At 58.2% G+C, this 26,097-nt stretch overlaps 5 protein-coding genes across 6 annotated transcripts in view; 3 read left to right on the top strand and 2 right to left on the bottom strand.

Annotated features, from left to right (window-relative positions):
• Positions 1–431: 431 nt before the first annotated feature.
• Positions 432–2,377, bottom strand: CCDC137 (coiled-coil domain containing 137). Its single transcript, XM_086624314.1, has 6 exons — positions 2,235–2,377; positions 1,853–1,983; positions 1,453–1,663; positions 1,019–1,101; positions 834–913; positions 432–647 (listed from the first exon to the last, which is right to left on the bottom strand). Exons 1-6 carry the CDS (start codon positions 2,375–2,377, stop codon positions 432–434), a joined length of 864 nt encoding a protein of 287 aa, XP_086480440.1.
• A 174-nt stretch (positions 2,378–2,551) lies between these two features.
• Positions 2,552–3,740, top strand: OXLD1 (oxidoreductase like domain containing 1). The gene is made up of 2 exons (XM_086623925.1): positions 2,552–2,595; positions 3,332–3,740. The coding sequence occupies exons 1-2, from the start codon at positions 2,552–2,554 to the stop codon at positions 3,702–3,704; spliced, it is 417 nt and encodes a 138-aa protein (XP_086480051.1). The 3' UTR covers positions 3,705–3,740.
• A 2,807-nt stretch (positions 3,741–6,547) lies between these two features.
• On the top strand, positions 6,548–7,114 carry PDE6G (phosphodiesterase 6G). The gene is made up of 3 exons (XM_086623927.1): positions 6,548–6,704; positions 6,838–6,878; positions 6,995–7,114. The coding sequence occupies exons 1-3, from the start codon at positions 6,559–6,561 to the stop codon at positions 7,069–7,071; spliced, it is 264 nt and encodes an 87-aa protein (XP_086480053.1). The 5' UTR covers positions 6,548–6,558; the 3' UTR covers positions 7,072–7,114.
• A 271-nt stretch (positions 7,115–7,385) lies between these two features.
• On the bottom strand, positions 7,386–8,853 carry TSPAN10 (tetraspanin 10). Its single transcript, XM_086624313.1, has 3 exons — positions 8,776–8,853; positions 7,799–8,391; positions 7,386–7,692 (listed from the first exon to the last, which is right to left on the bottom strand). Exons 1-3 carry the CDS (start codon positions 8,851–8,853, stop codon positions 7,386–7,388), a joined length of 978 nt encoding a protein of 325 aa, XP_086480439.1.
• A 605-nt stretch (positions 8,854–9,458) lies between these two features.
• The window catches only part of NPLOC4 (NPL4 homolog, ubiquitin recognition factor), a 28,611-nt gene continuing 11,972 nt past the window's right edge, over positions 9,459–26,097 (top strand). The window contains exons 1-12 of one of the 2 annotated variants that reach the window (XM_086623907.1): positions 9,459–9,499; positions 10,646–10,726; positions 13,275–13,387; positions 14,077–14,256; positions 16,603–16,651; positions 17,467–17,561; positions 18,833–18,956; positions 19,583–19,762; positions 21,222–21,308; positions 22,929–23,000; positions 23,863–23,989; positions 25,885–26,045. In XM_086623907.1, coding sequence (XP_086480033.1) covers positions 9,485–9,499; positions 10,646–10,726; positions 13,275–13,387; positions 14,077–14,256; positions 16,603–16,651; positions 17,467–17,561; positions 18,833–18,956; positions 19,583–19,762; positions 21,222–21,308; positions 22,929–23,000; positions 23,863–23,989; positions 25,885–26,045 — 1,284 coding nt within the window. In that variant the 5' untranslated portion in view covers positions 9,459–9,484. Of the gene's footprint in view, positions 9,500–10,645; positions 10,727–13,274; positions 13,388–14,076; positions 14,257–16,602; positions 16,652–17,466; positions 17,562–18,832; positions 18,957–19,582; positions 19,763–21,221; positions 21,309–22,928; positions 23,001–23,862; positions 23,990–25,869; positions 26,046–26,097 lie in introns of both variants that reach the window. The other variant, XM_086623908.1, reaches the window with a different exon arrangement.

The raw sequence follows: 26,097 nt of genomic DNA, 5'->3' as shown, positions 1-26,097 counted from the left end.
CTCCCTCGAGGCTGAGCAACAAGGGTGCTGCCCCCCAAGAGCCCAGCCTGCCACGAGTGGCAGTGACGACATGCCCACTGTGGGCCAGGGCTGCCATCTGCCGGCACGCATTCCAGCACACCACCCGGAATACACCGGCACAGCGGTACCCCTTCCCGGCCGCCGCGCAGGAAGGAAGCCGGGCAGCTCGGGGAGGCACAGACGCACTCACGCCGTCAGCTCTCAACAGGACTTTTACTACGAGCCAGTCCATGGCACCACAGGAGTCCCAGCTCTGGCACCAAGCCTGGTGCCCTGTGCCAAGGAGCGGGGCTGCGGGCAGCCCCAGGGCTTGGTGACGGCAGCAGGGCCAGGAGAACTGTCCCCCTCGAGTCCTGTGCAGCCTGCACACCCTCGTTGGGACCAGGAGGCCTGGCTTCTCCAGGCTGGGCTCAGCAAGGGACCCCGCGTCGGGCCTGGGTGCCACCCCGTGCCGCCTCTCGCTGCTGCTGCTTGCGCCTCTGGATGTCCCGGTAGGCCTGGATAACACGCGCTCGCTCCTCCTCCACGATGCGCCGGCGAGCCATCGACACCGGCGCTGCCAGAGACGCCGCGGACACCTGGCTCCGGCCCAGGCGGGATGTCAGGAGGAGCCGCTTCCGTCCAGCCTGCGGGCAGAGACGGGGCAGGTCAGGGAGGACGAAGGATGGAAAAGTCAGGACTGGGCTCTGCGGAACCGTCACCGGGAGGCTGAGGCCACCGCTGCCCTTCCAGGCGGGATTTCCAGCCCCAGGGAGGTGACACAACCCGGGTGCAGCCCCGAGGGGCAGGAGGCAGCACCCCCTGCAGCTCACCTGCTGCGCGGGACCCCGGCCCCTGGGCCGCGCGGTGATGGTGGGCGGCTGCGTAACCACGTCACCGAATGCCACCGTGTCTACGAGAGAGAAGCAGGCACCGGCGTCGGACAGGAGCTCCGCAGCACGCGCTGCTCCAGCCTTCCCCCACCTCTCCGCGTGCCACCCTGCTGTGCCAGACCCACCTTGGAACAGGCTCTTCTCCAGCATGGCCTCTTTCTTCTCTTCCTTCTTCTTCCGAGCTTTTTCCAGCTTCTTGTTCTGAAACCTGAAGAGCTGCGTTATGGCCAGGGCTTCTGAACGGACAGGGAGCAAGTGAGTTCCCGCCCCACGGGCTCCCCAAGAAACCTGGGGCTCCTCAGCGTGCCCCCTGCTCTGGCACCAGCCTCCCCCAGCTCCCACCACGCAGCAGGAGGGTGAAGCAGGTCTGTGGCTCTGGTCCCAGAGATTTGGCCCCACAGAGATGAGGCCTACAGCCCCCCACCTGCACCCCCAGTCACTGCTGGATGCCCACCAGGCACTGGACCTGCACTGCAGCCGCCACGCGCCCAGAACCGGGCAGAGGCACAGGCCTGGCTGCCCCGGTGCAGCCCTGGCAGCTGCGGTGCCCTGCTCTCACTCTTTCTTTCTCTTGGACTTCTCCGGTGCCGCCGCCTCCTTCTCAGGCTCTCGCTGCAGCTGGTTCTTGGTGAGGAAGAGGATGCGCTGCACCTCCTGCTCCATGCGGCAGATGTAGGAGCGCTCCGACTCGCCCTTCCCCCTCTTGAACTTGGGCACGGGGGCATCTCTCTGGGCACCAGGGCCCTTCGACTTGGGCTGCTGCTTCTTCTCTAGGAAAGACGGGTGGCATCACTGCAGCAGCAGCAACCTGGGGGGCTCCCTGCCCCTGGCAAAGCAGGGACAGGACCTCGCTGCGGGGGGCAGGATGCCCCATCGCAGGACGTGGCTGCCTCCAGCTGCACGGCAGCGCTGCGGGCACCTCGGCCAGGCACTGGGCACCGGGCAGCTCCACAGCCCACCTGCCACCGGCCTCTTCCCGGGCCTGGGGCGCTTCATGGCCTCGCGGCTCTTGATGAGCTCCCGCAGGCGGAAGGGGATCTCCTGCTCGTCAGGGTGCTTGGGCTTCATGTTGTCCACTTTCTTCTCCTTCCTGGGGGAGAACGGACACGGCATGAGGCCTGCCCCGGAGCACCGGGACCCGGGCACCACGGCACACCCGGACCTGCGCATGGCACCACACGGTGCCAGTGGGACACAGCGGCCCAGCACCGAGATCCGGGCGTGACGGGCCGTGAGGAACCGGGCACGGCGGGGCACCGGGACCCGCCCCAGCCCCGGAAAACGGGGCCCCGAACCGGGAGCCGGCCGGGCCCGGTCCCCACCGGATCCCTGGGCACCGACCTGCCGCGATGCGGGGCGGCCGGGCCCCGCCCCGGCGCCGATGCCGATCCCTTTCCCGGTCCCTTTCCCGGTCCCTTTCCCGATCTCTGTCCCGGTCCCTTTCCCGGTCCTGATCCCCGGCCCGGTCCGGGCCCCCGCGCCATGGCTCCGCCGCTCCCCACGCCGCCGCCACTTCCGGTTCCCCCCCGACCTCGTCGCCCGGGAACCGCCCCCTGTTTCCTATTGGCTCCAGCCGTCCGCCACACCCCCTTGGAGCTGGCGGCGCGGCGTTACCATTGGTCGGCAGAGCTGCCGCTTAGGCGGGGGCGGGAGGCCGGATGTTGCTGCGGGTGGCGCGCGGGCTGGCGGGGGCGCGCCGGGGGGTGAGCGGGGAAGGGAGGGGAGGGGACGGGCTGGTTTGGGGGGGCCGGAGGGGCCCCAGGGAGGAGGGGGTGAAGTGCTGGGGGGGGTGTGGGGTGCTGGGGATGGGGTGGGGGAGTGTGGGGGGGTAATGGGTGCTGGGGAGGGGGTGGGGGAGCTGGGTACAGGGGGCAGGGGGTGCTGGGATGCGGTGGGGGGAGCTGAAGGAGTAATGGGTGCTGGGGATGGGGGCTGAGGGGGGGATGGGGGGTGCTGGGGATGAGATGGGGGAGCTGGAGGGGTAATGAGGGATGGGGATGGGGTAGGGGAGCTGGGGACGGGTGGCAGAGGGTGCTGGGATGGGGTGGGGGGACCTGGAGGGTTAATGGGGGCTGGGAATGGGGTGGGGGAGCTGGGGACGGGTGGCAGAGGGTGCTGGGATGGGGTGGGGGGACCTGGAGGGTTAATGGGGGCTGGGAATGGGGTGGGGGAGCTGGGGACGGGGGGCAGGGGGTGATGGGGGTGGGGTGGCGGCCTAAAGGGGAGCAGGGGGGTGCTGGGGGGTAAGGGATTGCTGGGGATGGGGTGGGGGAGCTGGGGATGGGGGGCAGGAGGTGCCGCTGGGATGGTGGTGGGGTGGGGGTGCACTGGGAGCAGGGTGCTGTGGGGCAGGAGGGGTGCTCTGGTGGGGTGGGGGCAGGTGCAGCAGGCAGGGCTGCCCCCGTGTTCCTCCCTGGTCTGGTGTCACCACCGGGTCACGGTCCTCAGGATGGCACCAGCACCCACACGGCGGTGCCCAGGGAAGGGACCCCACGCCCCCACCCCACCAATGTCTCCGGCCTTCGGGAACTTTCGGACACCCCGGCAAAAGCTGGTGAAACCTCGGACAGCCCGGGGAGTGACAGCGGGACGGGCACCCCCCAGGGTGAGGGGGGGCTCCCCCCACCGCCCACGCATTGCTGCGGGACCGGCTGCCCCAACTGCGTCTGGGTCGGGTACGTTGAGATGCTGCTGGAGCGGTACCGGGACGGTGGCACACGGGCCCTGGCGGCCGTCGAGGAGCACGTGAAGGACGAGAACATTAAAACAATCCTCAAGATGGAGATCAGGCTGCGCATGGAGAAGGACTGATCCTCCCTCAGCCCCCAAAATGTGGTGGGTGACCCCCCCCCCAGGAGCCTCTACTCCTAGCTGGGTGGTGGGATCTGGACTCTGCTCATTTCAGTTATTTATTTGTGTGTTGAGTTCTGGGGGCGATGGGCTGGGGATGGTCCGAGCCTCCCAGGGAGCACGGAATCCCACGCGTGTTCCAATACAAGCAGTGCCAAGATCATGTCTCGCCTCTCGTCTGGGGGGGGGAACGCACCCCTGGGGAGCGGCAGCGGCTCACGCGTGTCCTGAGCTCCGGATTTCCCTGCGGCCGGACACTGCGCTCCCCCGAGACAGAAAATCCCCCCCAAGGGCAGGCTGGTGCACCCCCCCCAGCCCTCCCCGTGCCGCTGCTCTTGCCTCGTCCTTGCGCTCCCCAGCACGGGTTTAAGCACCTTCAGCAGCTTGGCCGTGCCCTGGTGATCGGGGAGGGCCGGGGCACCACGCCGGACCCCCACCCTCCGGTGCCGTAAGCCTCTTAGGGGCTTCTCCACGGGAAGGGCTCGCGGGGAGGCACCCCGGGCAGGAGATACGGGCAGCGTGCGGCCCCAAGCACGTGGGGCCTGGCAGCCTCCCAGCGAGGGCACCGTCCCCGGCTCCGGCGCAGAGGTCGCAGCCTGCTGGTGCCTCTTCTTCCTCAGTTGCCTTTCCCTCTGTCCTAAAACCTCGTAAATTTGGCCCAGCACATCCTCCCCTCCGTCCTGCCTGGCTGGGCTGGGGGACTCGCAGGCTCCCGGCCATCGGGACCCCCCTAGACCCCCCGTCCTCCCAGGACGAGCTCCACAAGGAGCCGCAAAGCCCCAGAGCAGCGCTCGCTAACGAAGCCCAAGCTGGAAGCAGCAATTAACACCAAGGCCCTGCCCTTTGCCAGAGAAGCAGCCGGTTCTGCCAGCTTCCCAGAAAACGCTCCCACATCCCTGTAATCCTATTTGCTGGAGTCCAACTAATTGCAATTAGTGGCAGGGGCTGAAGATCAATTAAAGTGTGCTGAGATTATTCCTTTTTGTAATTGCTTTAGTGCTGGGATTAGGGGAAGCTTTGGAGCGATACCGTCCCACGGACAGCGCGGCTGCTCAGCCCCTCGTCGGCCAGATTTTGGCCCGAGACCCCCTCAGCCAGGCAGGGCTCGGGCTGTCCCCTGGGCACGGGCATCCACGGTGACACTGGCAGGGACAAGGCTCGGCAGGCAGCTCTTGTGCCAGGACCTCCACCGGAGCCAGGGCATGGTCTGGGAGCATCTCCAGGCAGGAACCCCAGCAGCAGCACCCCGCAGCCCTCGCTTTCAGGGCTAGACCATGCTTGGCACCAAGCTCAGGCTGGAAGCCCGGCACATCCCAGTGGTTTCAGCTGCCACATGGGCTCTGCTGCCAGTGTTTGCCCATGGCTACCTCCGGTATTTGCCCATGGCTGCCTCCAGTACTGCCTTGCCCTCTTGGGGCCAACCCACAAAGGGCCTTTGGTTCCTGGCTCACAGATCCTTGTGTCCGGGGCAGGCTGGGGGTCCCGTCCCTGCCCCTGGGGCACGGCGGTGATCTCTTGGGGAGAGGAGGGGTCCCCTGAGAGAGACACCTTGGTGGTTTGGGGAGAGGAGGCAGGATCTCCCTGCAGGTGATTTGCTGCCTGTCTTGACGCCATCCGTCCCAGAGGTACGTATCCAGACACCCCTTCCCCACCCACCCCCACTCCCACCCGGGCGAAGGACGCCAGATTACCCCTTTGAAAAGAAGGGACATAAATAATCCTATTACCGCAGAGCAGGATAAAGCTGCTCTCCCCTAAAAGCCACCCACATTGTCTATAGGACGCGCGCCGGCGGGAGCAGGAGCAGGACGGAGGGTCTCCTGCGGAGCAGCGCTGGCCTCGGCGACCACAGCGGCTGCGTAAGTCCGGGGCTTTGCTCCGCGGGCGGGATGGGACCCAGTCCCGATGGCACCGGGACTCCCGGGGCAGGGTGTTGCTTTGCTCCAGGCAGGACCGTGCTGTTGCTTCCCACTCCTGCAACCCGCAGCCGGGCGCGGTGGCTGTGGCATCTCCGCAGGCCGAGTGCTCAGCCGCTGGGCTCTGCTGCGGGGCCAAACCCCCTCGCACCGATGCCAAAGCTGTCTCTTGTGCTGCAAAACTCCCGCACCCAGCCCGTGGCGGGGCTGCCGTGCCCGGAGAAGGCATGACGGCAGCGGGACAGAGCCCATGCGCTGCGCTACGATGGCCGCCTCGGCTGCCGCCCTCCACCTCCCCCTGCCCCCCCACCATGGCCACCCACACCCCAGCATGGCTCCCAGGGGATCCGCAGCCCAGGGTGCACACCGTCCCCAAAACCCATCCCGCTGCAAACTGAGGGACACCTCGCTCCCATGCCTGCGGCCGCACCGGTGCCAGCCCACCACGATGCCCGCAACACGCAGCTCAGCACAGACCCTGGGCGAGACACGGCGAGGGGCTCCCCGAGTGTCACATCCATGCTGGGGTGGGGGGCGAGGGCTGGAGGAACGGCCCCAGGGGGAGGCAGCAGCTCCGCTGCCCCGAGGACGCCCTTCCCTGCCTTTGGGGTAAGGGGATTAGCAGGGTCTGAGCTGGGCTAAGGCAAGGTTGAGGGGAGGGGGCTCCGGAAAGCCGATCAGCATCAGCGACAGGCAAGGGGCCCCGGGGCAGGACAGGGTGGGAGCAGAGGGACAGGGGTGGTAGCAGAGGCACAGGGTGCCCGTGGGTGGTAGGAGAAGCTGGTGACTCCCCCCCCACCATGTCTCTTCTCCACCAGGTGTGAGGAGCCATCCCGTGCCAGCACCGGACCCACAGGGATAACCGCGACCCAGGGCAGGCTGCTGGCCCCGGCACAGCCATGAGCCTGGAGCCCCCCAAGCCGGAGATCAAATCAGCCACGAGGGTGACTGGGGGACCCGCCACCCCCCGGAAGGGACCACCCAAATTCAAGCAGAGGCAGACGAGGCAGTTCAAAAGCAAGCCCCCCAAAAAGGGGGTGCAGGGGTGAGTGGGACAGAGCCCTGGGACTCATGGCAGAGCCCCCTTGACAGGGGGATGCAGCCATACGTGCCAGCCTGGGGGGCCAGGGGGGTGTGTGCTGGCTGGGGGTCAGGGCAGACCCTCTCTCTTCTTACAGGTTCGGTGACGACATCCCAGGCATGGAGGGGCTGGGAACAGGTACGGGGGTCCCGTCCCCCCTTTGCTGCGGGTGGAGAGCGGGGCTCACTGTGGGCACAGCTGCCCACAGCCGGGCTGGGGGGGTCATGCTGACACAGCCTCTCTGCTCTCCGCAGACATCACCGTCATCTGTCCCTGGGAAGCCTTCAGCCACCTGGAGCTGCACGAGCTGGCTCAGTACGGCATCATCTAGGCGGGCCGCAGCCACCGCCGCCACCCGCCCGCACCGTAGCGCCGCGTAGGTAGAAGCCACCCCGTCCGTGCGTGGGGCTTAGCCTGGAGAAATGCTCATTAAATCCCAGAACGAATGCGGGAGCCCGGTGTCGTGGTCTGGGGTTGGCAGGGATAGGGATGGAGAGCGTCTCCCCGAGGTGTGGGGCGGGATAGACAGGACACGGATGAGGTTCAGCCTTCTGCCAAGGTTTATTTGAGGCTGGATCAGCCCCCCCACCCCCCACATCCCCGACCTCATGGTGTCCCCCACACTGGGTGGCAGTCAGCACACCCTCAATCCTGCATCCCACCGCGCGCGATGTCTCCGAGCATCTTCAGCGCCATGAGCACGCCGGCGGCCTCAACCAGCACCAGCACGGCCGCGCCGATGGCGATGCCGCCCGCCTGGCCACGCAGCCAGGCGCCAAGCTGGGCCACGCAGCCTCCCAGGTGCACGACGCTGCTGGCCGCCACGTCCCCCAGGCGCAGGACCCCGAAGGCACACTGGGCGTTGGCGACGGTGCCGTTCTCCCAGGGGTCCAGGCAGCAGGAGGCTGGCACACTGCACGCCTGCACTCCCGGGGCACTGCAGTTGAAGTACCTGTGGGAATGGATAAGGAGAGTCGCCGGGTCCACGCACCTTCCCGGTGTGGGGACAGGACCCCCCCACCCTCGCTACACCCCCCTACCGCGGTGCCCTGACTCACAGGTTGGTCTCCCAGTCGCGGTAGGAGCCGAGGCCGCAGCACCGCAGGCTCCGCTGCACCTCGTCCACCAGGAACTGCAGGTCGGGCTCCTCCTGGTAGCGAAGGAGGCAGAGGAGGAGGGCATCCCGCAGGGCGTCCCGTAGCCGGTGCCGCACCGCCACCAGCAGCAGCCCCCCCAGCACCTCCAGCCCCGCGAAGGCGAGCACGGCCCCCACGAAGAAGCGCAGCAGGCAGGGGCTGGAGCGGAGGGCACCCAGGCAGCCGGCCAGGGAGACGGTGCTGGCCCCCAGCCCCACCAGCACGAAGAGCAGCATGGGGTCGGAGCCCAGTGGAGCCCCGCGCTCCTCCCGCAGCGAGCTCTTGGCCAGCAGCCCCCACACCCCCACGGCCAGGGCCAGCAGGCCCAGCAGGAGGAAGAGGAGGTTCCAGAAGAAGGCCAGGTATCGCACACACTGGCTGAAGGTGCTCAGCTTGGAGGGGATGGCGCACCACACCATGGGGTCCCGCTCGGCTGTGGGAAGGTCCGTGTCCCAAGCCAGCGAGCCTTCATCGTCATCGGAGGAGGAGTAGGGCAGCTCCACCAGCCTGGATGCCTGCATGGACGGATGAGCCGCTTGCAGCTGGTGGGGCAGCCCCAGCAGACCCTCAGAAATGCCCCTCTCAGCCCATGTACCCCCCCACCCCACAGCAAGCACCCCCTTTGCAAGAGCCCCCTGCACAGGGTGCCCCATATCCCCCCCCACGGTGTAACCCTGCCCACCATGGAGACCCCAGGGGCTGAGAAGACGGGGAGCATGTGGGTGCTCCCCCAGAGACCCTGCCCCTAACAAGGACCCCCAGATCCATCCCTATGGACACCCTCAGGGATGGGGGTGCTGTGGGCTCCAGCACCCCGGGACCCAGCGGTCAGGGGACTTGGGGCAGGAGCGTGGGCTGAGGGTCTCGAGGTGGGGAACCGGGGGTCCCGCAGGTGTTACCTGGGGCAGCAGCCGGGTCCTCTCCCCGCCACCGGCCTCCCCACGGGGCCAGGAAAGCCGGACTCTGCTCAGCGCCATGCCGCCCGCAGCCTGGTGCCCGTGCCCGGCAGTCACACCCCCGTCATGTGAGGGGCTGCGGGCGCCACTTCCATAGGGCCGCGGCTCCCGGCCCGCAGCTGCCGCCCCGTTAGCGGGGTCGGTAACGAGGGCACAGCGTGGGGCAAGCGGAGGGGGCGACACACACACACAGTGCCCGGCAGAGCCCACATCCCGGTGCCCGGCGGCTGGCAGCCCACCCGAGCCTTGTGCAGGGGGCGAGGGGGCACCGAGGGGCCCCACGACGGAGCCGGGCGCCGCAGCGGGAGGCTGGGGGGGGGGGGGGGGCGCAGTGCCGGGGGGGGTGGGGGGACGATTGCGACGGTGGCACCGAGGCACAGAGGCGGACGGCGGCGGCGGTGGCACCGTGGCAGCGGGGGGGGGGCGAGCGGCGGGAGCCCCGCCCCGCCCCGGAACCTTGGCGCGGCGGAACGCGCGTTCGCGGGTGCGGGGCCCGGGCGGTGCCGGCGCGGGCGGCGGGCCGGGCCCGGGAAGCGGCGGGCCGGAGCGGGCCGGGCACAGGCGGCACGGAGCGGAGCGGAGCGGGCTGGAGCGCTGCGCCGGGCCGGTAGCTGGGCGGCGTGACGGGCCCCGGGCCCCGGCGGGCAGCGCCATGGCGGAGACGATCGTGAGTGGGGCCGGGCAGCGGCGGCCGGGGGGAGGGGCGATGAGGCAGCAGATTCCTGTGGGGCGGCGGGGCCGGGCCGCGCTCACCCCGCCGGGCGGCAGCGCACCGGGCCGCCCTGTAGGGACGGGGCATCCCGCCGGGGGCCGGCACCGGCCGGGCGGGCGGTGTCCGAGCCGGGCAGTGCCCCCGGGAGCGGTGCCCCGGACGGGCTTCCCGTGCTTCTGCCCCGGGGAGATGTCCCCTCACAGCGCGTGGGGTTTGGGACCGTGCCCCGGGGGTCCCGCCGAGCCCCCGGTGCCCGATCTCGGCTGCGGTGCCGAAACCGCCGGAGAAGGGGCTCGGCGGGACCGTGGAGCGCTCCCGCTCCCGCCAGGCCGGGCTCGCTCCCTGCTGGGAGCTGGGGGGGTGCAAAGGGCTCCCGCGGGGTGACGCCGCGGCACCGGCAGCCCCCCCGTGTCCTCCGAGCCCCCGTGTCCCTCTTTCCCGTGCTGCCATCCCGAAAGTGGCTCTGCGAGCTGCATCTGCAGGTAGCCGTGCCCTTTAGGGCAGCTTGGGCCCCTGCTCTGGCAGCTCCGACGTTTGCGTGTGCCACTTCCCTGGCAGTACAGGAAGAATCGTCCCCGGCGTTTTCCCCCCAAAGTTGCCGGTTTTCCCATCTCTGACTCCGTCCGCAGCAAACCCGCCGTTCAGTGCTGCTCAGGAGCAGCCCGAGCCTGGCGGCTCTTCCTGTCTTTTCGTTCGTGGTGGAAGCTGCGCGTCGGTAACGTGGGTTGGAACATAACCACAGCGCAGGTGCCCGTTGGCACCAGTTGGGCCGGTGTTTGTGTGTCAGCACCGAGTAAATCGCTCCCGTGGAGGCTCTGATTCACCCTCCTCCTGAAAGCTTAATTCCACCTCTGAGGTCACAGCGTCTTTCTCGGTGCCAACTGCTTACTGTGCCTCGTGCATGAGGGTAATTCTTCCCGCAGCACGTGGGCATCCGTCCGGTGCTGCCCTACCGAGAGCAAATTACTTCCCCGTGCGTTTGCATGCCCTTCTGAAGAGCAGCATGAAGAGCAGCAGGGAGGAGCGGTAGGGACGGTCTGTCCCGCGCGTGAAACTCCAACGTGGCTCCAACTAACCCGGGCTGTCCTCTTAACCCCACAGATAATCCGCGTGCAGTCGCCGGAGGGAGTGAAGCGCATCACGGCCACGAAGCGAGAAACGGTGGCGACGTTCCTCAAGAAGGTACCCCGAGCCTGTCTGCACCTTCCCTGCTTGCCAGCGGGCCACAGCTGCGCTCCGGCGGGCCACGGCAGGGCTCTGGTGGGCTCCGGCGGGCCACGGCAGGGCTCCGGTGGCTCAGCCTGTGCCGCGGCTCGCTCTCACGGGTGATACACACTTAACCTCCCTGACTGGGTCAGTGTGCCGACGGCAGCCAGGATCCGTGAGCCTTGTGGGAAATGGCGCTTAAAAACGGCGTAGCCAGAACAAGTTTCCTCGTTGCTGTTCTGGAGGGATAAATAACAAACTTAAAGAAGAAGACTCATTCAGCTTTTCAGCTGGAGTTTCCTGGGGTGGGAGCTTTCCTGGGGGAGGGCGCGTTTTTGGTGTTCTCCCAGAGGAATGGCAGCAGGGGAAGCAGAGGCTGGCAATGGCACGGGAAAGCTCTTTGATAGTCAAAGCCTGCTGCAAGGGACTGGCCTCCTCAGACGATCCGGCTGAAGCTCAGCTGCTTGTTTGGGCTTCGAGGATCATTTGGGTGTGCTTTCTGTGCCACTGGTTTTCCAGAATAGCTTTGGGGAGAGCAAGGAAGGGATTAAAGTACGCGAGAGCCTCCAGGATCTCCTGGGAAAGATATCCACCCTGGGATCAGGAGAACACGGCGGGTGTTGGGGTTGTCAGTAGTGTGTTCATTGCTCTGATGCGACTACTCAGCGTTTAATGTTTGCTATTTAAGAGCGAGCAGTTCTCAGTGTCCTTCCCTCCTGGAGCTCCTCTGTAACCTGGAACCCTCAGATTAGGATTTCTTTGCTTGGTAAGAGAAGTACTTTGTGTTCCTGTGCCATTCTTTTAGTCAGCTAGATTTCCTTTCCCCCTGCGAGGGGGAAGGGGAGCAGACTGAGACCTTCTGCCTGTGAGTCACTTGCTTTGTTTGGAGCTTGGGCCCTGACCACAACAGCAATCCCCACCTGACCAAACGAAAACCCTGATGGATTTCAGGGCTGGGTCAGAGACACCCTCCCCAGTCTCCGCACAGTCTTACCCGAGGGAAAAAAAAAAAACGTGTTGCTTTCAAAATCTCTGGAAGCTGTGCAAAACAAGCTGCTGGCTTTCAAGGGCTCGTGTTACCCGAGGCGGAGTGGAACAATCGTGCCCGCAGCCACGTACTGTCGGAACAAAAGCATCGGCACTCACTGGAATCGCCCGTCGATCTGAGGAAAACTGTATCCTCTTGCTGAGGATACATACAAGAAATGTTTGGGTTTCTTCCCTAATATAGGGCTTACTGGGAACAGAGAAGTTGCAAATTTTACCGCCAAAGATCTGCGTGTATTTATAGCTGTGCGTTTCAGCGCTGAGATGTTAATCCATGCAGTGGGTTTCGTGTTTAGCTAGATAGCTGTAATTAAATAGGCATCAGGTTGCTGCTTCGGTCTTTGCAATTAGCTTAGATCTCCTCCTGATGCCTCCATAGAAGCTGCAAGAGAAGCATGCAAAAAAAAAAGCACATTTCGGAGTGTTTCTCTGTCTTTTGTAGCACGTCCTAGGTGAGAGTACTGAAAAAGTGAACTCTCAGGCACGTTTGGGTTAGAATCGAGTTAGGGGCTAACTCGAGCTTTTTGTTAGTGTATTGTGGCATTTGTCTCCCCCCAAAAAAATGGGTGAAGTCTTTGGCCCGAAGAGGTAATGCGGGAGGTGAACCCTGTGAGTTGTGCTTCCGTTTGCACGACGGATCGCTTACTGCTGCGCGTGGCAGCCAAGGTGACAACAGAGAAACTGCTTTCCGTGACTTTGCTCGTGTGACAGCTGTGTTTGTGGCTCCTTAGGTTTGTCCTGTGTGCACTCACTGTCTCTGAGCCCTGCCAAAGCCACAGAGAGAAGTTCTTAATAAAAACGAGGCTGTTAACTTAAGAATTTAGGAAGGAACCTGTCATCTAGAGAAACTATTAACACCACTTTGAAACCAACCGTGTTTTGAAGTGGTCAAATGTGAAAATTGTTATTGCTGGACTGCTGAGAGGATGAGCGGGGGAAAAACCTGCCTGGGGACTGAGAGGTGGTTGTTGTGAGGGTAAGGAGAAAAAGAGGAAAATGGAGAGAAAGGGAAAGGAGAACAGCAGGAAGAGCTCATGTGAAACTGGGGTGTCAGCTGGTGCGCGAGAGCAGAGCTGAGGGCAAAAGGTCCTCAGAGGTGAAGATCTGGGCTGAGGAATTCTGGTCACAGGAAGGTGAATGGCTTGGCTGGTGCGTGCTGGCCAGGCTGGAGGGGGGAAAGTGGGATAATGGAGAGGATAGTTTCCCTCCTCTAGTCATGACAGCGCTTGCCTGGATTTAGATAAAATGCTGCACTTGTGTTGTGTGAGACACGCGTTCTTTTTAAGTTGCTTTTTAAATAAATTGCTTGTGTTACTCAGCATTTCTGTTTTTCTTGTGCTCTGCAGAAACGTGGGTGAATTCAGCCAAAGTTTTGCAATAGAAGTTCCCTGGACTTAGCGCTTGCTCCGAGCAGCTTTCAGTGTCTGGCTGGGGTTGTGGGGTGTCTCAAACCTTGTCATTCTTCTCTCTCTTTCAGGTTGCAAAAGAATTTGGTTTCAGGAACAATGGCTTTTCTGTGTACACCAACAGAAACAGGACAGGCGAGATCACGGCGTCGCAAAACAAATCCCTCAACTTACTGAAAATCAAGTGAGTCCTGACGGGGCGCGCTGTGGGTGGAGGGGGGCTCCGTACAGCGGGGCACCTCTTCTCCGAGCTTCCCCAAACGCCTCCCCGCAGTGGGGCAGCAGCAGACAGTGTTGCGGTGGGGCAGCAGCTCCCTCCTCCCAGCTTTTGCTCGCGCTGCCCTTTTGTTTCTGTGCCAACGCCAGCGTCTGACAGTCCCTACGGTCTGCCATCTGTAGCCAGGTGCCCTGGGAGATCGAGGTGCCAAATGGTGCCATCGCTTCGGGTTGGGTTGGGAATGTCTTCGCTCTGTTCGTGTCAGGAATAACGTTAAGCTGACTGTACAGGAGCTGTTACCACCGTGTGCAACTTGTCGCTGGGACGTGTCGGTGCTGGCAGCTGCCTTCCGGCTGTGGCCTGAGGGATCCATGCCAGTTCTTTTCCCTGCTGGAGCTGTTGCTTTTCTCCAAAGGCTCCTTTCACTTTTTTCTTCATCTTTTTCCCTCGGTCTTGCCTCCCGATGAGAAGGTTTGCATTTGTTGTGCCAACGACCAAAGCAGTAGAAAGAGGTGGCTGATGGAATGGCTTGGGACTGCCACGTTTTGCTACTCCGTGTGTAGTTTGTGATAAATTACGCGTTCCTCCGGCGTCTGGGAGGTTTGTTACCCAGACCCAACTCCTGATGGCCATGTGTTGGTTTTCCGCCCCCGTAGGCATGGCGATATGCTGTTTCTCTACCCCTCGAGCCCGGCTGGCTCCTCCTCGGAGACCATGGACACCTCTGCCACTCAGGGCTTGCGGCCCGTGGGAGCCCCCCAGGTGGTGGAAGATGAGATCGACCAGTATCTGATCAAACAGGATGGGAAGATTTACCGGAATCGAGACCAGCAGCTGTAAGTACGGGTGGACTTTGTTCCTGACGATGCATCTGTGCCTCACCAGAGCTCGTAACGTCTTGTCTGAAACCAGCAGCCAGGAAGCACGCTGTGGGAACGGCCCTCCGAGCCACTGCGCTGTCCCTCGCTGCCTTTGAAACGTTCACAAGGGAAAAGGGCCTTGCCATTGTCCGGGAAGGTTAAATCAAGCTCTGGCGAGCCGAGGAAGGAAGCAGATACCAAATCCCAGGGTCTTTGCCAGGAAGGACTCATTCAGGGCATCTATTGTTCTGATCAAGGTGGCCCCTGCTATGGGAACTTGTCATCCTATATTTTATGCTCCCAAAACATTTGCAGCTCTCTAGATTAAAATGAATGCTTTGAATTCTTCCCTGGGATGCCCTGGCAGCCGGTGCCATGTAGGTTATGCTCTGTGTGTGGCATGGTGCTCAATAAGCAGGGCCTGCTGTCTGCAGGAGCTTCTGTTCTGTGTGGTCTCACTGTGTAGTTCCCCATTGTTTGGGTCCCGAGGTGGCGGGCGCACGGGGCGGCAGAGTGAGCATCAGGGTCGGATTCGTTTTCTCAATCTCCAGTGGCTTCTGTGTCGGAGCGGAGACCGGAGCTCCTGCCTTTTCTGGCTGCCATGCCCTCTCCCTGCTTGGGCAGAGCCCACACAACGCTGCATCGCTGTCTTTGGCGCCGCGATGGGTGCCTGTGGCACCTCACCCAGGATGTCCCCAGCAGGAGCACTTCTGGGTCTTCAGATCCAGGCCACTCTTTGTAAAGGAAAAACCAGGAATTGAAGGGAAAACCAAAGAAGTGAGTAGAAGTGTCCAATGGCAGAGATGTGGAAGTGGGACTTGGGTCTCTGCCTGCTTGGTTTTTGGCTTCCTTTCCATCATGTGCCTTTCTAACCTTTCTGTGAAACCAGGGGGTCTGTTTTGCCCACGGAAATGCAACAAACTCTGAGCTGCAAGAGGCTCAGGTGCACAAAGCGGCTGGTATTCTTTGTGGCAGTAATAATACAATGGTGAGTTGGTACCACCGTAAATCTAGGTTGATGCTGCTAAAATATCCTCTGTCTGGATGGTTGTTTTTTATGGCTCATCACTGACGTCCCAGTTGGCTCCTGGCCCAGTGTCTGTACTGGTGGTTGGTTGGGGCTGGACCTCTCTGCAGAGTAACTTGGGAAAGGGCTTGCGTTAAATTTTTACAGGCGACCAGGAATTCTTTCTAGAGCAGAATAGCTCACCCTTCCCCATTGTGTTGTCTTCCATATGGTTTATCTTTAGTGCTGCAGCAGCAAGGAAGTTTGGAGAGCCACAGCCTTTACGTGGAAAATCCTATCTAACCTTTTCAGGCTGGTGATAAATGAGGGAAATGTCACGTTATTGAAACAATGAAGGCGAACCCCACCACTCCATGGCAAAAACATTGTCTTTAACTTGACCACATTTTTCAAAAGAATAAATGAAGGTATTGTCCTCAGCAGGGAGCCAGAGCACAGCGGTGGATATTTATGGTAAAAAGAGTGTGTCTGGGCTTGTTCCTGTGTTTGTGAGAGCGTATCAATCCTAACACGAAGGGGTGCTGGCGCTCGGCTGGGTGCATTAGCAGCCTTTAGCGGTCCTTCACGTACATTGTCCTCCACAATACTTTGTTAAAAGCAACGCTGCAACTGGATGCCATCCATTTTGCCTTCACCAGAGCCAGCATCCATGCTCCTCTCTGGAGGCCTTCCTTTGAAAACAAGCACTGACCTTGTGCTGGGGCAGAGGTGTGGGGAGACTTTTTTGTTGTTTTGTTTGGGTTTTTTTTTTAAAGCATCGCCTCAAAAGGAGATGTTTTCCTCTCTGTTTTGTAACTTTACCCAGCAGGTCTCTATCAGTCCGATAAACACATGCTTCCCTGTTTGTTCCAGACCATCCTCCAGTGCCTGATAAAGGATGGATGTTTTGGGTGTCTTTTTGTTGAAACCACGCAGGCCACCCGTGTGACACAGATTTAAAACTCTTTGAATTGAAACACAGCCTCAGCGCAGGGCTGTAAAACTCGAGAAGCTGTGATCCGACATCGGTTCACGTGGCTGTTCGGGGAGAGCGGAGCCGCTGCCCGTGACACAGATGTTGGGAGGGTTTGATCTTGACCTGGGGCTCTCAGGTTTAACCTGAAGCTGTTGTCTCTTTTTGTGAAATTATCTTGTGGTTGACCCCTCTGTAACACTCCCTAGTGGGTGGTGAGGTGCTCAGAGCTGTATGATTCTGCAGATCTTACACACCAAAACCGTGAGTCCAGAGCGACTTTTAGTCTGACTTTTCCATTATTGAGTAAGATTTAAGGCTCTTTCTCTTTCTCTTTGCGTAGGTGTCGCCACGGCCCCCTGGGTAAATGTGTGCATTGTGTACCGCTGGAGGTAAGAGCCCCAAAAAGGTGCCCTAGAAACTCACACAAAAGCGTGTCCTCTTGGATTCGGTTTCTTCCAGTGTGAACGCTTTTCCTCGGAGCGCTGCCCACGTTGCGGAGGCAGCTCCGGGTCGGAATCCTGCCGTGTGCTGTCAAAGGTGCCGGCTCGCATCCGGGGCCGCTAAAGCTCTTGGCCCTCGTGACCCTGGGTTCATTCTGCTTAATGCTCTGGTTTTCTGTAGTGATGGGTTTAACAGAAAGTGCGTGAGAAAAGCTCCAGCTTTCCTCCCTCTTCGCTCTTCCCTGGATCTTCTTGTTTTATCCCCTCTCTCTCGGATCCCAGCACTTCCCAGTTTAACCACCTATTATTCAAGTTGAAGGCAGCTTTAGTAACGCCCACGAATGTGCTGAGCTGTATGATCTACGGCACGGAGCAGCCGTCCCTCCAAAGTCGCTGCGAGCCAGGATGGCTGTTCCCCTGCTTCCCTGCCGCCTGCGCTGGAAGTTCTTTGGCCTTGTTTGAGCAGCTGGGCTTTTTGTTTGCTGTTAGACACTGAAAGGAAAAAGCGTTTTGCCTTTGAGACTCGTTCTGATTTGTGGGGCCAATCTGTTGTAAAAGTAGGAGGCGATAATAAAGCTGGTTGTCGTAAAGCCCCGCTGTTTCTATCGCGGTAGTAGCTGCCTTGAAAATGAGCCTCGATTTTCCTGATCGTTTCCACATTGAAAGCCGGTGGGGTTGACTCTAGAACATCCATTTGTTTAGTGATCAGTGTGTTATCAGACAGGTGTCTGACCTGGCTTTTCTTTGTGTGGTGCTTTTGGCAGCCTTTCGATGAGGATTATCTAAACCATCTGGAACCTCCTGTGAAGCATATGTCCTTCCATGCCTACATCAGGAAGCTGACCGGAGGGGCTGACAAGTAAGAAAATCTCTGTGTTTAAGGGAATCTGGTTGTAGCTTCTTTTTTTAAAATACAAATGAAGGTACAGACAGATCTCACCAGAGTGTGGTGTTGGATACAACTGTTGAATGGCAAACTGAGGAGAAAACACCCTAAAAAAAAAAAAGAAGAAAAAAAGGAAAAAAAAAGAGGGGAGAAAGTGAGTCTGTCTCTTCTTCTTTTTTTTTTTTTTTTTTTTTTTCCTGTGGCAGTGTAATTGCTTCCAGGAAACACTACTGGTGGGGCAGAAGGCCATATGGAAGGAAGGAGGCTCCCTAATCATACCAAGCTCCAGGCCTGGGTCTCAAACCTCGTGGAGAGGCACTGAGGCTGTGGTGGACCTGGGGAGCTTTTATTCACCACCAGCTTTCCTTGCCTACCGCTGTGAATAAGCCAGAAAGAGGAGTCAGACGTTCCTCAGGGCCTGATTCTGCTCTGTCCCGTGCTCCATGTGTCCTCAGTGAGACCCTTTCTTGTCACGGTGCCGTGGTTCCCCGCCCGGTAACTGGAAAACAAGGCGTCCTGCCCTGCGACGGGGTGAGGGATGCTGTGGTGGCACAGGCTGGATAAGTGCTGAGCAGAGAGGAGGCACTGAAAGAAGCATTTATTTCTTTCTGCCTTGCTGTGGCACGTGTGTTCAGCGAAGGATCTAAAGTCTCCTTCGGTGATGTTGGGGAGCCCACCGTGTTCTGAAATGCAGCTCCTTTAAATAAGTTATGCAGAGGTGTAACCTTCTGCCTCCTGTTTCTAAATGCCATTGGGATTTTTTTAAAAAAATAAATATTTAAAAAAAAAAAAAAAGTCTTTGGGAGATGCAGCTCAAGTCCCTAATACTTTTGTTTGAAGGGAACTTCCCTTTGCAGGAAGCCTTGTGCACATGAAAGGAGCTCTAATTTGCCCTGGCAGCATAATCTATTGCTTCCCGTGTGCTGCATAAATTATTTAAGTGGGGTCCCATGAGTTTTCTGTCTCTGCTCTTGCTTGAGTATCAGTTTAGGAGCTGAGTCAGGGGCCACACGTTGGCCCCTTGACCTGCCTTGCTAAACAGGCAGCAGAGGTTACGTGGGGACCACAGGAGCCGAGCATCGCCCGTGGGAGTCTGCGGGGTGCTTGGAGATCCCCTGAAGATGCAGAGTCTTGGTGCCACCATGTCTCCTCTGCCCTGCTTCCTCTCTGATATATCTATCCACTTCCTTTTTTTGAGACCCAAAAGTTGTGGTAACAGCAGCCTTCTCTTTTCCTTCTTGCAGGGGAAAATTTGTCGCCCTGGAAAACATCAGCTGTAAGATCAAATCGGGCTGTGAAGGGCACCCTCCTTGGCCAGAAGGCATTTGTACAAAGTGTCAGCCAAGTGCCATCACTCTCAACAGACAGGTGAGACGGAGCTCGCAGGAGCCCTTGTGCTTAAAGCTGCGAAGGGACTTGGCTTTTATTTTTGGTGAGATGGCTTCAAGAACGGCCAACTTGGAGCAAGAAGCCGTTGCGTATTGGCAGTCGCTGGGGAAGTGGCTGTTTAGGTCTTCAGTCCTTGCAGAAAAGGACTCCAGAGTGTATCTGGTTCAGCAGTTTCTTAACGTGGAGGACATCTGAGCCGGCATCGCTACCGATGAATCCCCACTCCCTTTTTCCTCATGGCATCCAAAAGGCCACCTGCTGTTTCTTCTTTCCTCTAGATTTCAGTGCCTTTTTTTGTTGCAGAGGCTTTTGGGGCGAGGGCCCCAGCAAAGAAGCCAAGCTAATGGGGTGCTGGGGGTGCTCAGCGCTTCCCCACGCTCCAGCCCGTGGGGAGTTCTGCTTGCTGGGCAGGAGAGCGGTGCTGGTGGCAGCGGAGGGGAGAGGGAGGGATCCATCTGGCTTTCCCTGTCCTGGCTTTGGCAGGATTCAGCTGTAAGGGGGGCGTGCGTGGTGGGCAGCCGGGGGTCTCTGGGGAAGGTGTTGGCGATAGGCAAACTGGACGGAGCTGGTCGAGGACGGCCTGACGCTTGGACTTTGTCGAACAGAAATACAGGCATGTTGACAACATCATGTTTGAGAACCACACAATTGCAGATCGCTTCCTCGACTTCTGGCGGAAGACAGGGAACCAGCACCTCGGGTACCTGTACGGCCGGTACACGGAGCACAAAGACATCCCGCTGGGGATCCGGGCGGAGGTCGCTGCCATCTATGAGCCCCCCCAGGTAAATCCGGGCGCTGGGGTGTCAGTGCCGGCTCGTAACGGTGATCGGGGAACATGGAAACGCTTCTTTGTTTGAGAAACCTCAGGCAGTATTTCTGACTACAGCTGTCCCGGGAAAAAGGCGACGTGGTTTACGTCTCTGTGTTAGTGCCACTGGAAGAATTTGCTTTTTGTTGCTTTTGTGCTTTCTTTTACATTACTCTGTGCTCAGATGGTCTAAAGCTAGGGAGACTTTGTAACGGTGGATTTCACTTCTCATGTTTCCTTGATTACTGGATTTCCAAGGTTATAGTGCGGAACAGCCTGAAAAGGAATTCTATACTGGGGAAAAAAAAAAGTTGCAGCCCTCGCTTCGATTTATTATCAGCTCTCTGGGAAAATTTAAGCAGCTTAATTAGACAAAAATGAAATCTGCTGCCTCGGTCGAGAGGCCGAGGATGAGACTCGGTGCCTGGGAGCAGCCGGCAGCTCCCGCTAGATGGTGCACGGCACCGCGCAGCGCCGCGGCCTCCCGGGAGCCTCCGGCCGGAGCGCGGCCTCCCGGGGAACCCGAAGGCTGAGTTCTGTGTCAGAGAGCTGAAAATAGAAATGGAAAAGCCGCTCTGCCCACAGCACCAGGCTCGGCTCGAGGCTGAGTTTGCCTTCTGGCCACTTCGCCGCCGAGCACAGTCACTTTTCTCAGCGCACACGCTGCGGGTTGTGTGTTTGCTTCCTCTTGATGCTTTCTGCAATCAAGCTTTCTCTAGCTTGCTTGCTAGAGAAAAACGCCACAGATTTGTCAGTAGAAGAAGAACAAATGGATCTTTGGGAGTGTGAGAGCAGAATTGCAAGCCTTGTTCTTCCCTTTCTTTCCGATACGAGCAGCGCCGTGCCCTCTGTTTTTTCTGTATTGCTGTTAAGCCTCTGCTTTGGAAGTTCATGTGCTTCTAGTTGTGCACGGCAAAAGCAGGGAAAGTTTTGCTCTCCTGGCAAGCAGTCTCTGCTGTGCTTCTCGACACGGCATCTCCCTGCACCAGAAACGCTCCCAGATGGAGCCGCGTTTTCCAGAGCGCGGGGGGAAGGCCTGGCCGCGGGCTCTTGGATCTGCTGGATTTCTGCCTCCCTGCTGCTCCAAGATTCAAACAAACGAAATGGTACAAAACTGGCAGGGTGAGCACAGGGCTTTGGAAAAAACTGTGTAATCTCTCGCCTTTTCCGAAGTACTCGGAAATGGCAACAGCCTGTTTGTAAATGCCGAGTGTTTCATTCATAAACCCCGACATAGTTTGTCGACGTAGCTGAAGGGCTCCGACAGGATGGCTCTGGGAATGGAGGAGGTCTCTGGGGTGAAACCAGTCAGTGGTGGTGCCAGAGGGGAAACCCAGACCTCTGCTTCCATCCTCTGCCTCGCTCCTGACAATGACTGAGTGCGCTCTGTTTTTTCCTGTTCTGCCTTACTAGCGAGTTTTTCTTTGCTGCAGATCGGTACGCAGAACAGCCTGGAGATCCTGGAAGATCCAAAAGCCGAGGTGGTGGACGAGATCGCTGCAAAGCTCGGACTGAGAAAGGTTAGGATGTTGAGGGATCTCGTGCGTCTTTGTACGGCGACGGAGGAAGTCATTGGCGGTTCTCTTCAGCTCCACGGGGTTGTTCAGGACTGTGTGGGCATCCCTGAAATCCAGCCTAGGTGTCGGTAGCTCTTATGCTTTTAGGTATGAAAAACAACATGGGAGCGTTTTCCTGAGCACAAGCATCTAGCAGGGCTGTGCAGCTGAAGTCAGCAGTTCTCTGACATGAATGACATCAAAGGGAGTAGCAAAGAAGCAGAAACACGATTTTCCCTGTATTTCTCCTCCGATAGGACCTGTTTCTGGTAGCGTGTCCCCAGTGAGTGCTAATTTGGTGCAGATGTAGCTGGAGTTGCCTTCTGAGTTTGCTCTTCCTTTTGACAGAATCGGTGCTCCGCTTCCAGGAGCAGAGGCTCCTGCTTGTTTTTCATCCTCCTCTGCAGAGTCCTGTCTCGTGGCGCTGCTCAGGCAGGCTGCGGCGAGTTAATCCATATGTTGGGTTAGAGGTGCAGGTTCCCCAGCAGCTGAACCTCAGCCCTCTGGTTCCCCTCCTGCCCACAGCCTGCCAGTCATCCGATTGGGACGTAGGGGTGTTGGGATCCGATGGTTTGCTGACATCTCTCAAACCTCTACTGATGTTTTCCGGTTTGGGAAATCTTTTTGGTATCATGTGAATGCCAGGAGTGAGATGTACACAAACAAGATTTGACTTGCTAAAGAAAAGGCAAATCAGAAGAGGCTGAGTGGGGCAGACCGTGAACATCTGCGGTGAGGTCTTTTGTTCTCTGAAGATAAGATCTGCAGCTTCCTGCCAGCGTCTGAAGCAAAGCTTCTGTGTGTGTGTTATTTATTTCCATGCTTTTCCTCCGCTTCTCACATCAGAGATTTTTTTAATCGGTATGACTTAACGCGTAACGTACTGCTGGCTGCAGGTTTTCGTCTGTCTGGGCTCTGCCGGCAATCTGGATCGGGAGTTCTCCCTCGGAAGGGTTAATGCTGTGGGAGTTGGTCGGAGAGGGCTGATCAGAGCTGGTTTTAGCACGTGTGTGGACGGGTTCACCCAGCGGTGTGTGTGTGTACACATCCCTGCTCCTATGTGCAAACAACACAGAAAGGAGGAATGTGGGTTTTGGATCGGAGCAGGCTCCGGTTTGGAATGAATCATTCTCCAGTGGGAACATACGAGCTTTATCTTAACTAGTGACTGCGAGCTTCAAAATGAGCTCATGTGAGCTGCTCTGTCATCCGCTGGCGCTCCCGGCGCTGCTCTGCTCCGAACGCTCCATAGGAAATGCTTTCTGCCGTGGGTGGGAGGAGGTAGCGGCTGAGAGGCCTCTCGCAGCCTCCGGATCTTTCCATGAAAAAATATTCCGTAGTGAAACATAAAGCTGCAGGTGCCCCCGGCCGGCCAGCTGGCACGCTGCTCCTGGAAATGGGATTCAAATGAGCCCGGCACAGCTGGGAGAGCCATTTCCTTCAGGCAGCGTACAGCAGGGCTGCGCGGAGCCAAGAACATCTTGTCCCGCTAGGAGAAAATGGATAAGCTCTCTTCTGGTTTGTGTTGTGGGTTTTTTTTTCTTTTTTTTTAAAGCAACTTTCTCCCATAACACTTCCTTATAGGTTGGCTGGATATTTACTGATCTGGTCTCTGAAGACACACGGAAAGGGACCGTTCGATACAGCAGAAACAAGGTGAGCCTGGAGCGTGCAGCTGATCAGGGTTGCCCAGAGAAGCTGTGGATGCCCCATCCCTGAAAGTGTTCAAGGCCAGATTGGATGGGGCTTTGGGCAACCTGGTGTAGTGGAGGGTGTCCCTGCCCATGGCAGGGGGGTTGGAACTGAATGATCTTTAAGGTCCTTTCCAACCCAAACCGTTCCATGATTCTATGATCACAGCCAAAGGGTTGTGTAGTCGCATGAACGCTGGCTGTGCCACACAGAACACCGAGCCTGAGTGACGCCGGGACTGGAATTTGTGGGGAAAAGTGGGTTTTCAGAAGCTTCTGAAGGGGAAGGAGCTTGAGGTCAAAGAGCACTGCTAGGGGTGTGAAGGTGCTCAGATGATGTGCAGACCTGCACGGTCCTTGGCCCACTCTGCTCGACGAAAACACTGCTCGTGGCTTAAGAAAGTGCAGTTGAGCGAGGAGGGAACAGGGTGGTGTGAGGTGCAAACTCAGGGAGCAAAAATGACTCAGAGGACGTTGCTGTGGGCTGGGCTTTGAGGTAGACGTGGCTCAGGCTTTGACCTTCTCAGCTTCCTGTAATTCTAAAATCAATGGTATCCCTATTTGGAAAACGAAACCTCGTTTGTTTTTTTTTTTAAAAAAGGTGTGTAAAGGTGGGTGGAACTAGAAATGGGACAGTCCTTCTGGCAAGAGCCAGGCTGAGGGCTGGAGAGCTGACATGTCACATTCTTTCCCTGGTCTCTGCAGCAACGTTCTACGAAAGCATGTTTTAGTCGGGTGTTGGTAGTTTTCTTTGGCTGCAGACCAGGGAAATAGGTCTAGGCTCCATCACGTTGTCCTTTTCATTGACGTTTCTGCTCTTCCCTCAGGACACGTATTATCTCAGTGCAGAAGAGTGCATCACAGCTGGAAACTTTCAGAACCAGCAGCCCAACATCTGTCGCCTTTCTCCAGATGGTCATTTCGGATCCAAGTTTGTCACGGTTGTGGCTACAGGTATAAACTGGCCTCGGCTTGCCCCAGCTCTCTTGGTTACACATGAGTTATCTCTTGTTAATAGAAGAAGAATATGCAGCTCTGCCAGAAGGAGACAGACATCCCAGTCCCCATCTGTCCTATTTAACAGGGGTTCTGCCTTGCTCTGTCGAGTAAAATACTTTCTCGTTCTTTGTGCTATCTTCTCCACAATTATTTACCCTGTCCCCTGTGGGGAACTTAATTGAGGCTCAGACCTGGAGCATCCACCTCTGATCCAGAAAGCGTTTTTTGCCTGCAGCCAGGGGAATGCCTCTTGCTCACTTTTCTGTTTCAAATCTCGAAGCTCCAAATCCTGTTGCCTGAAAGCGGCAGTGCAGAACCGCGGCAATCCGGATCCGGAAAGTTATTCTGGCTGGTTCAGCTTAAAGGAGGGACCTTTATCTCCCTTGTGTCGCTGTCAGGGAAACCCTTACGTAGGATGCTGTGCTCTTCCCTGCATGGAAACCATTTTTTTCGTTTGTTTGCCTGAATAAAGCAGAGAAGCCTGCAACACGCTTTGCTTTGTCACCTCTGGTTTTAGCCGTTTCCGCAGCGGCTCTCCGGAGGCACCGTGGAACGGTCTGCGCTGCCCGGGCGGCGAGGGGAGACGTTGGCATGTGCTGGGAGAGTCGTAGTGTTAGAAGTTCGATCTGCTGTTCTCCACGGGATGACACGTGTAGCCATTTAAAATCTCCCTGGAGCAGAAACGCTGAGCCCTGGGTCCGTTTAACACAACGATAAAAACGCCTGACTTCCAAAGAGCGTCCAGTGCGAAAACTGAAAGTGTGATATTGTGTTGCCTCCTCCGAGCCCAGGTTTTGTAAGTCTTCCCGGAGCCTTTTTCAGTGAAAACACTCTTCCAGTTAACAGGCCTGTGCAATCAGGCAGCTGCCCGCACATTCCAGACTGCTAAACGCATCCATCTTTCATTAAAGATAGATGTGTATCTCACTTGCTTTTTTTTTTTTAATTTATTTCTGTTTGGGTTTTGTTTTTTTTTTTTTAAACAAGGTGTTTCACTGAGAAAATGATGGCTAGCTTTGTTCAGGCCTTCCCGTGTCTTGGTCTATGTTTAATTTCTAGGAGTGTTTGTTCTGGAGCAGTGAGTGATTGAGGTTAGAGATCAAAGCGTAGAAAACGAATGTTTCCTCTTTTCTGTTCCAGATAATTTTATTCTCTTCTGTTAAATCAGCCCATCAGGTTTCTATTTAAACACTTGATTCCTTCCTTTTGTGCTGTATAAATATATTTGGATAGTTTGCATCAACTTTGCCTTTAAATCCCCTACATGGATTAATTCCTATCCCCTCCTGAATTCCTAGGTTTGGAAATAGTAACGTTTTCCTACCATCTGTCTGTATCTTCTCTTTCCAGTTGTATTCTAATATGACCTGATGTTGCTTACATTATCCAAATTAAAGCGCCAAGCATGTGATCTATCAGTGAGCCAGGGCCTTAATTTCCACTTTCCATGTCAGATTTCCACCAGGCCATCCATTACAGGCTGAGAAAACGCTTTTTCTTCTCGTGCCTGACATTACGAGGTGACCAGCCCTCCATCTGCAGCTCGTGGTTCCTTGGAAATGAAACAGGCTCCCAGGAGCTGCGTGCCTGGTCTTTGTTTTGAAAAAGAGAAGATACCTGCAGGGTGGTGGGGGGCTGATGCTATCAGGAGCCTTCCGAAAGAGCAGCTTCACCTCCTTTAAGCTCCTGGCAAAGCACTCTGGCTGTCGCTCCGGGGGTCTGTCCTGTTAGGCTAGCCGTGAAAACGTGTGTTACTGAATAAATGTAGAATTTGGAGGGGGTTCTCGCCTGGGAGTACTTCGCCATCAGCGCTCTCCTGCGGGGTTTTTAACCAGCCTCTTCTCTTCCAGGTGGTCCCGACAACCAGGTCCACTTCGAGGGGTACCAGGTGTCGAATCAGTGCATGGCGCTGGTTCGAGACGAGTGTCTGCTGCCCTGCCGGGACGCGCCGGAGCTGGGCTACGCCAAGGAGTCCAGCAGCGAGCAGTACGTGCCCGATGTGTTCTATAAGGTAAGGGCCGCGTGCCCGTGCGAGGGGGGAGCTGCAAAAACGGCTCTGCCAC

This window comes from Tauraco erythrolophus, chromosome 20, assembly GCF_009769465.1.
Source record: "Tauraco erythrolophus isolate bTauEry1 chromosome 20, bTauEry1.pri, whole genome shotgun sequence".
NCBI classification, from domain to species: Eukaryota; Metazoa; Chordata; class Aves; order Musophagiformes; family Musophagidae; genus Tauraco; species Tauraco erythrolophus.
This window is presented reverse-complemented; position numbering and strand designations above follow the sequence as displayed.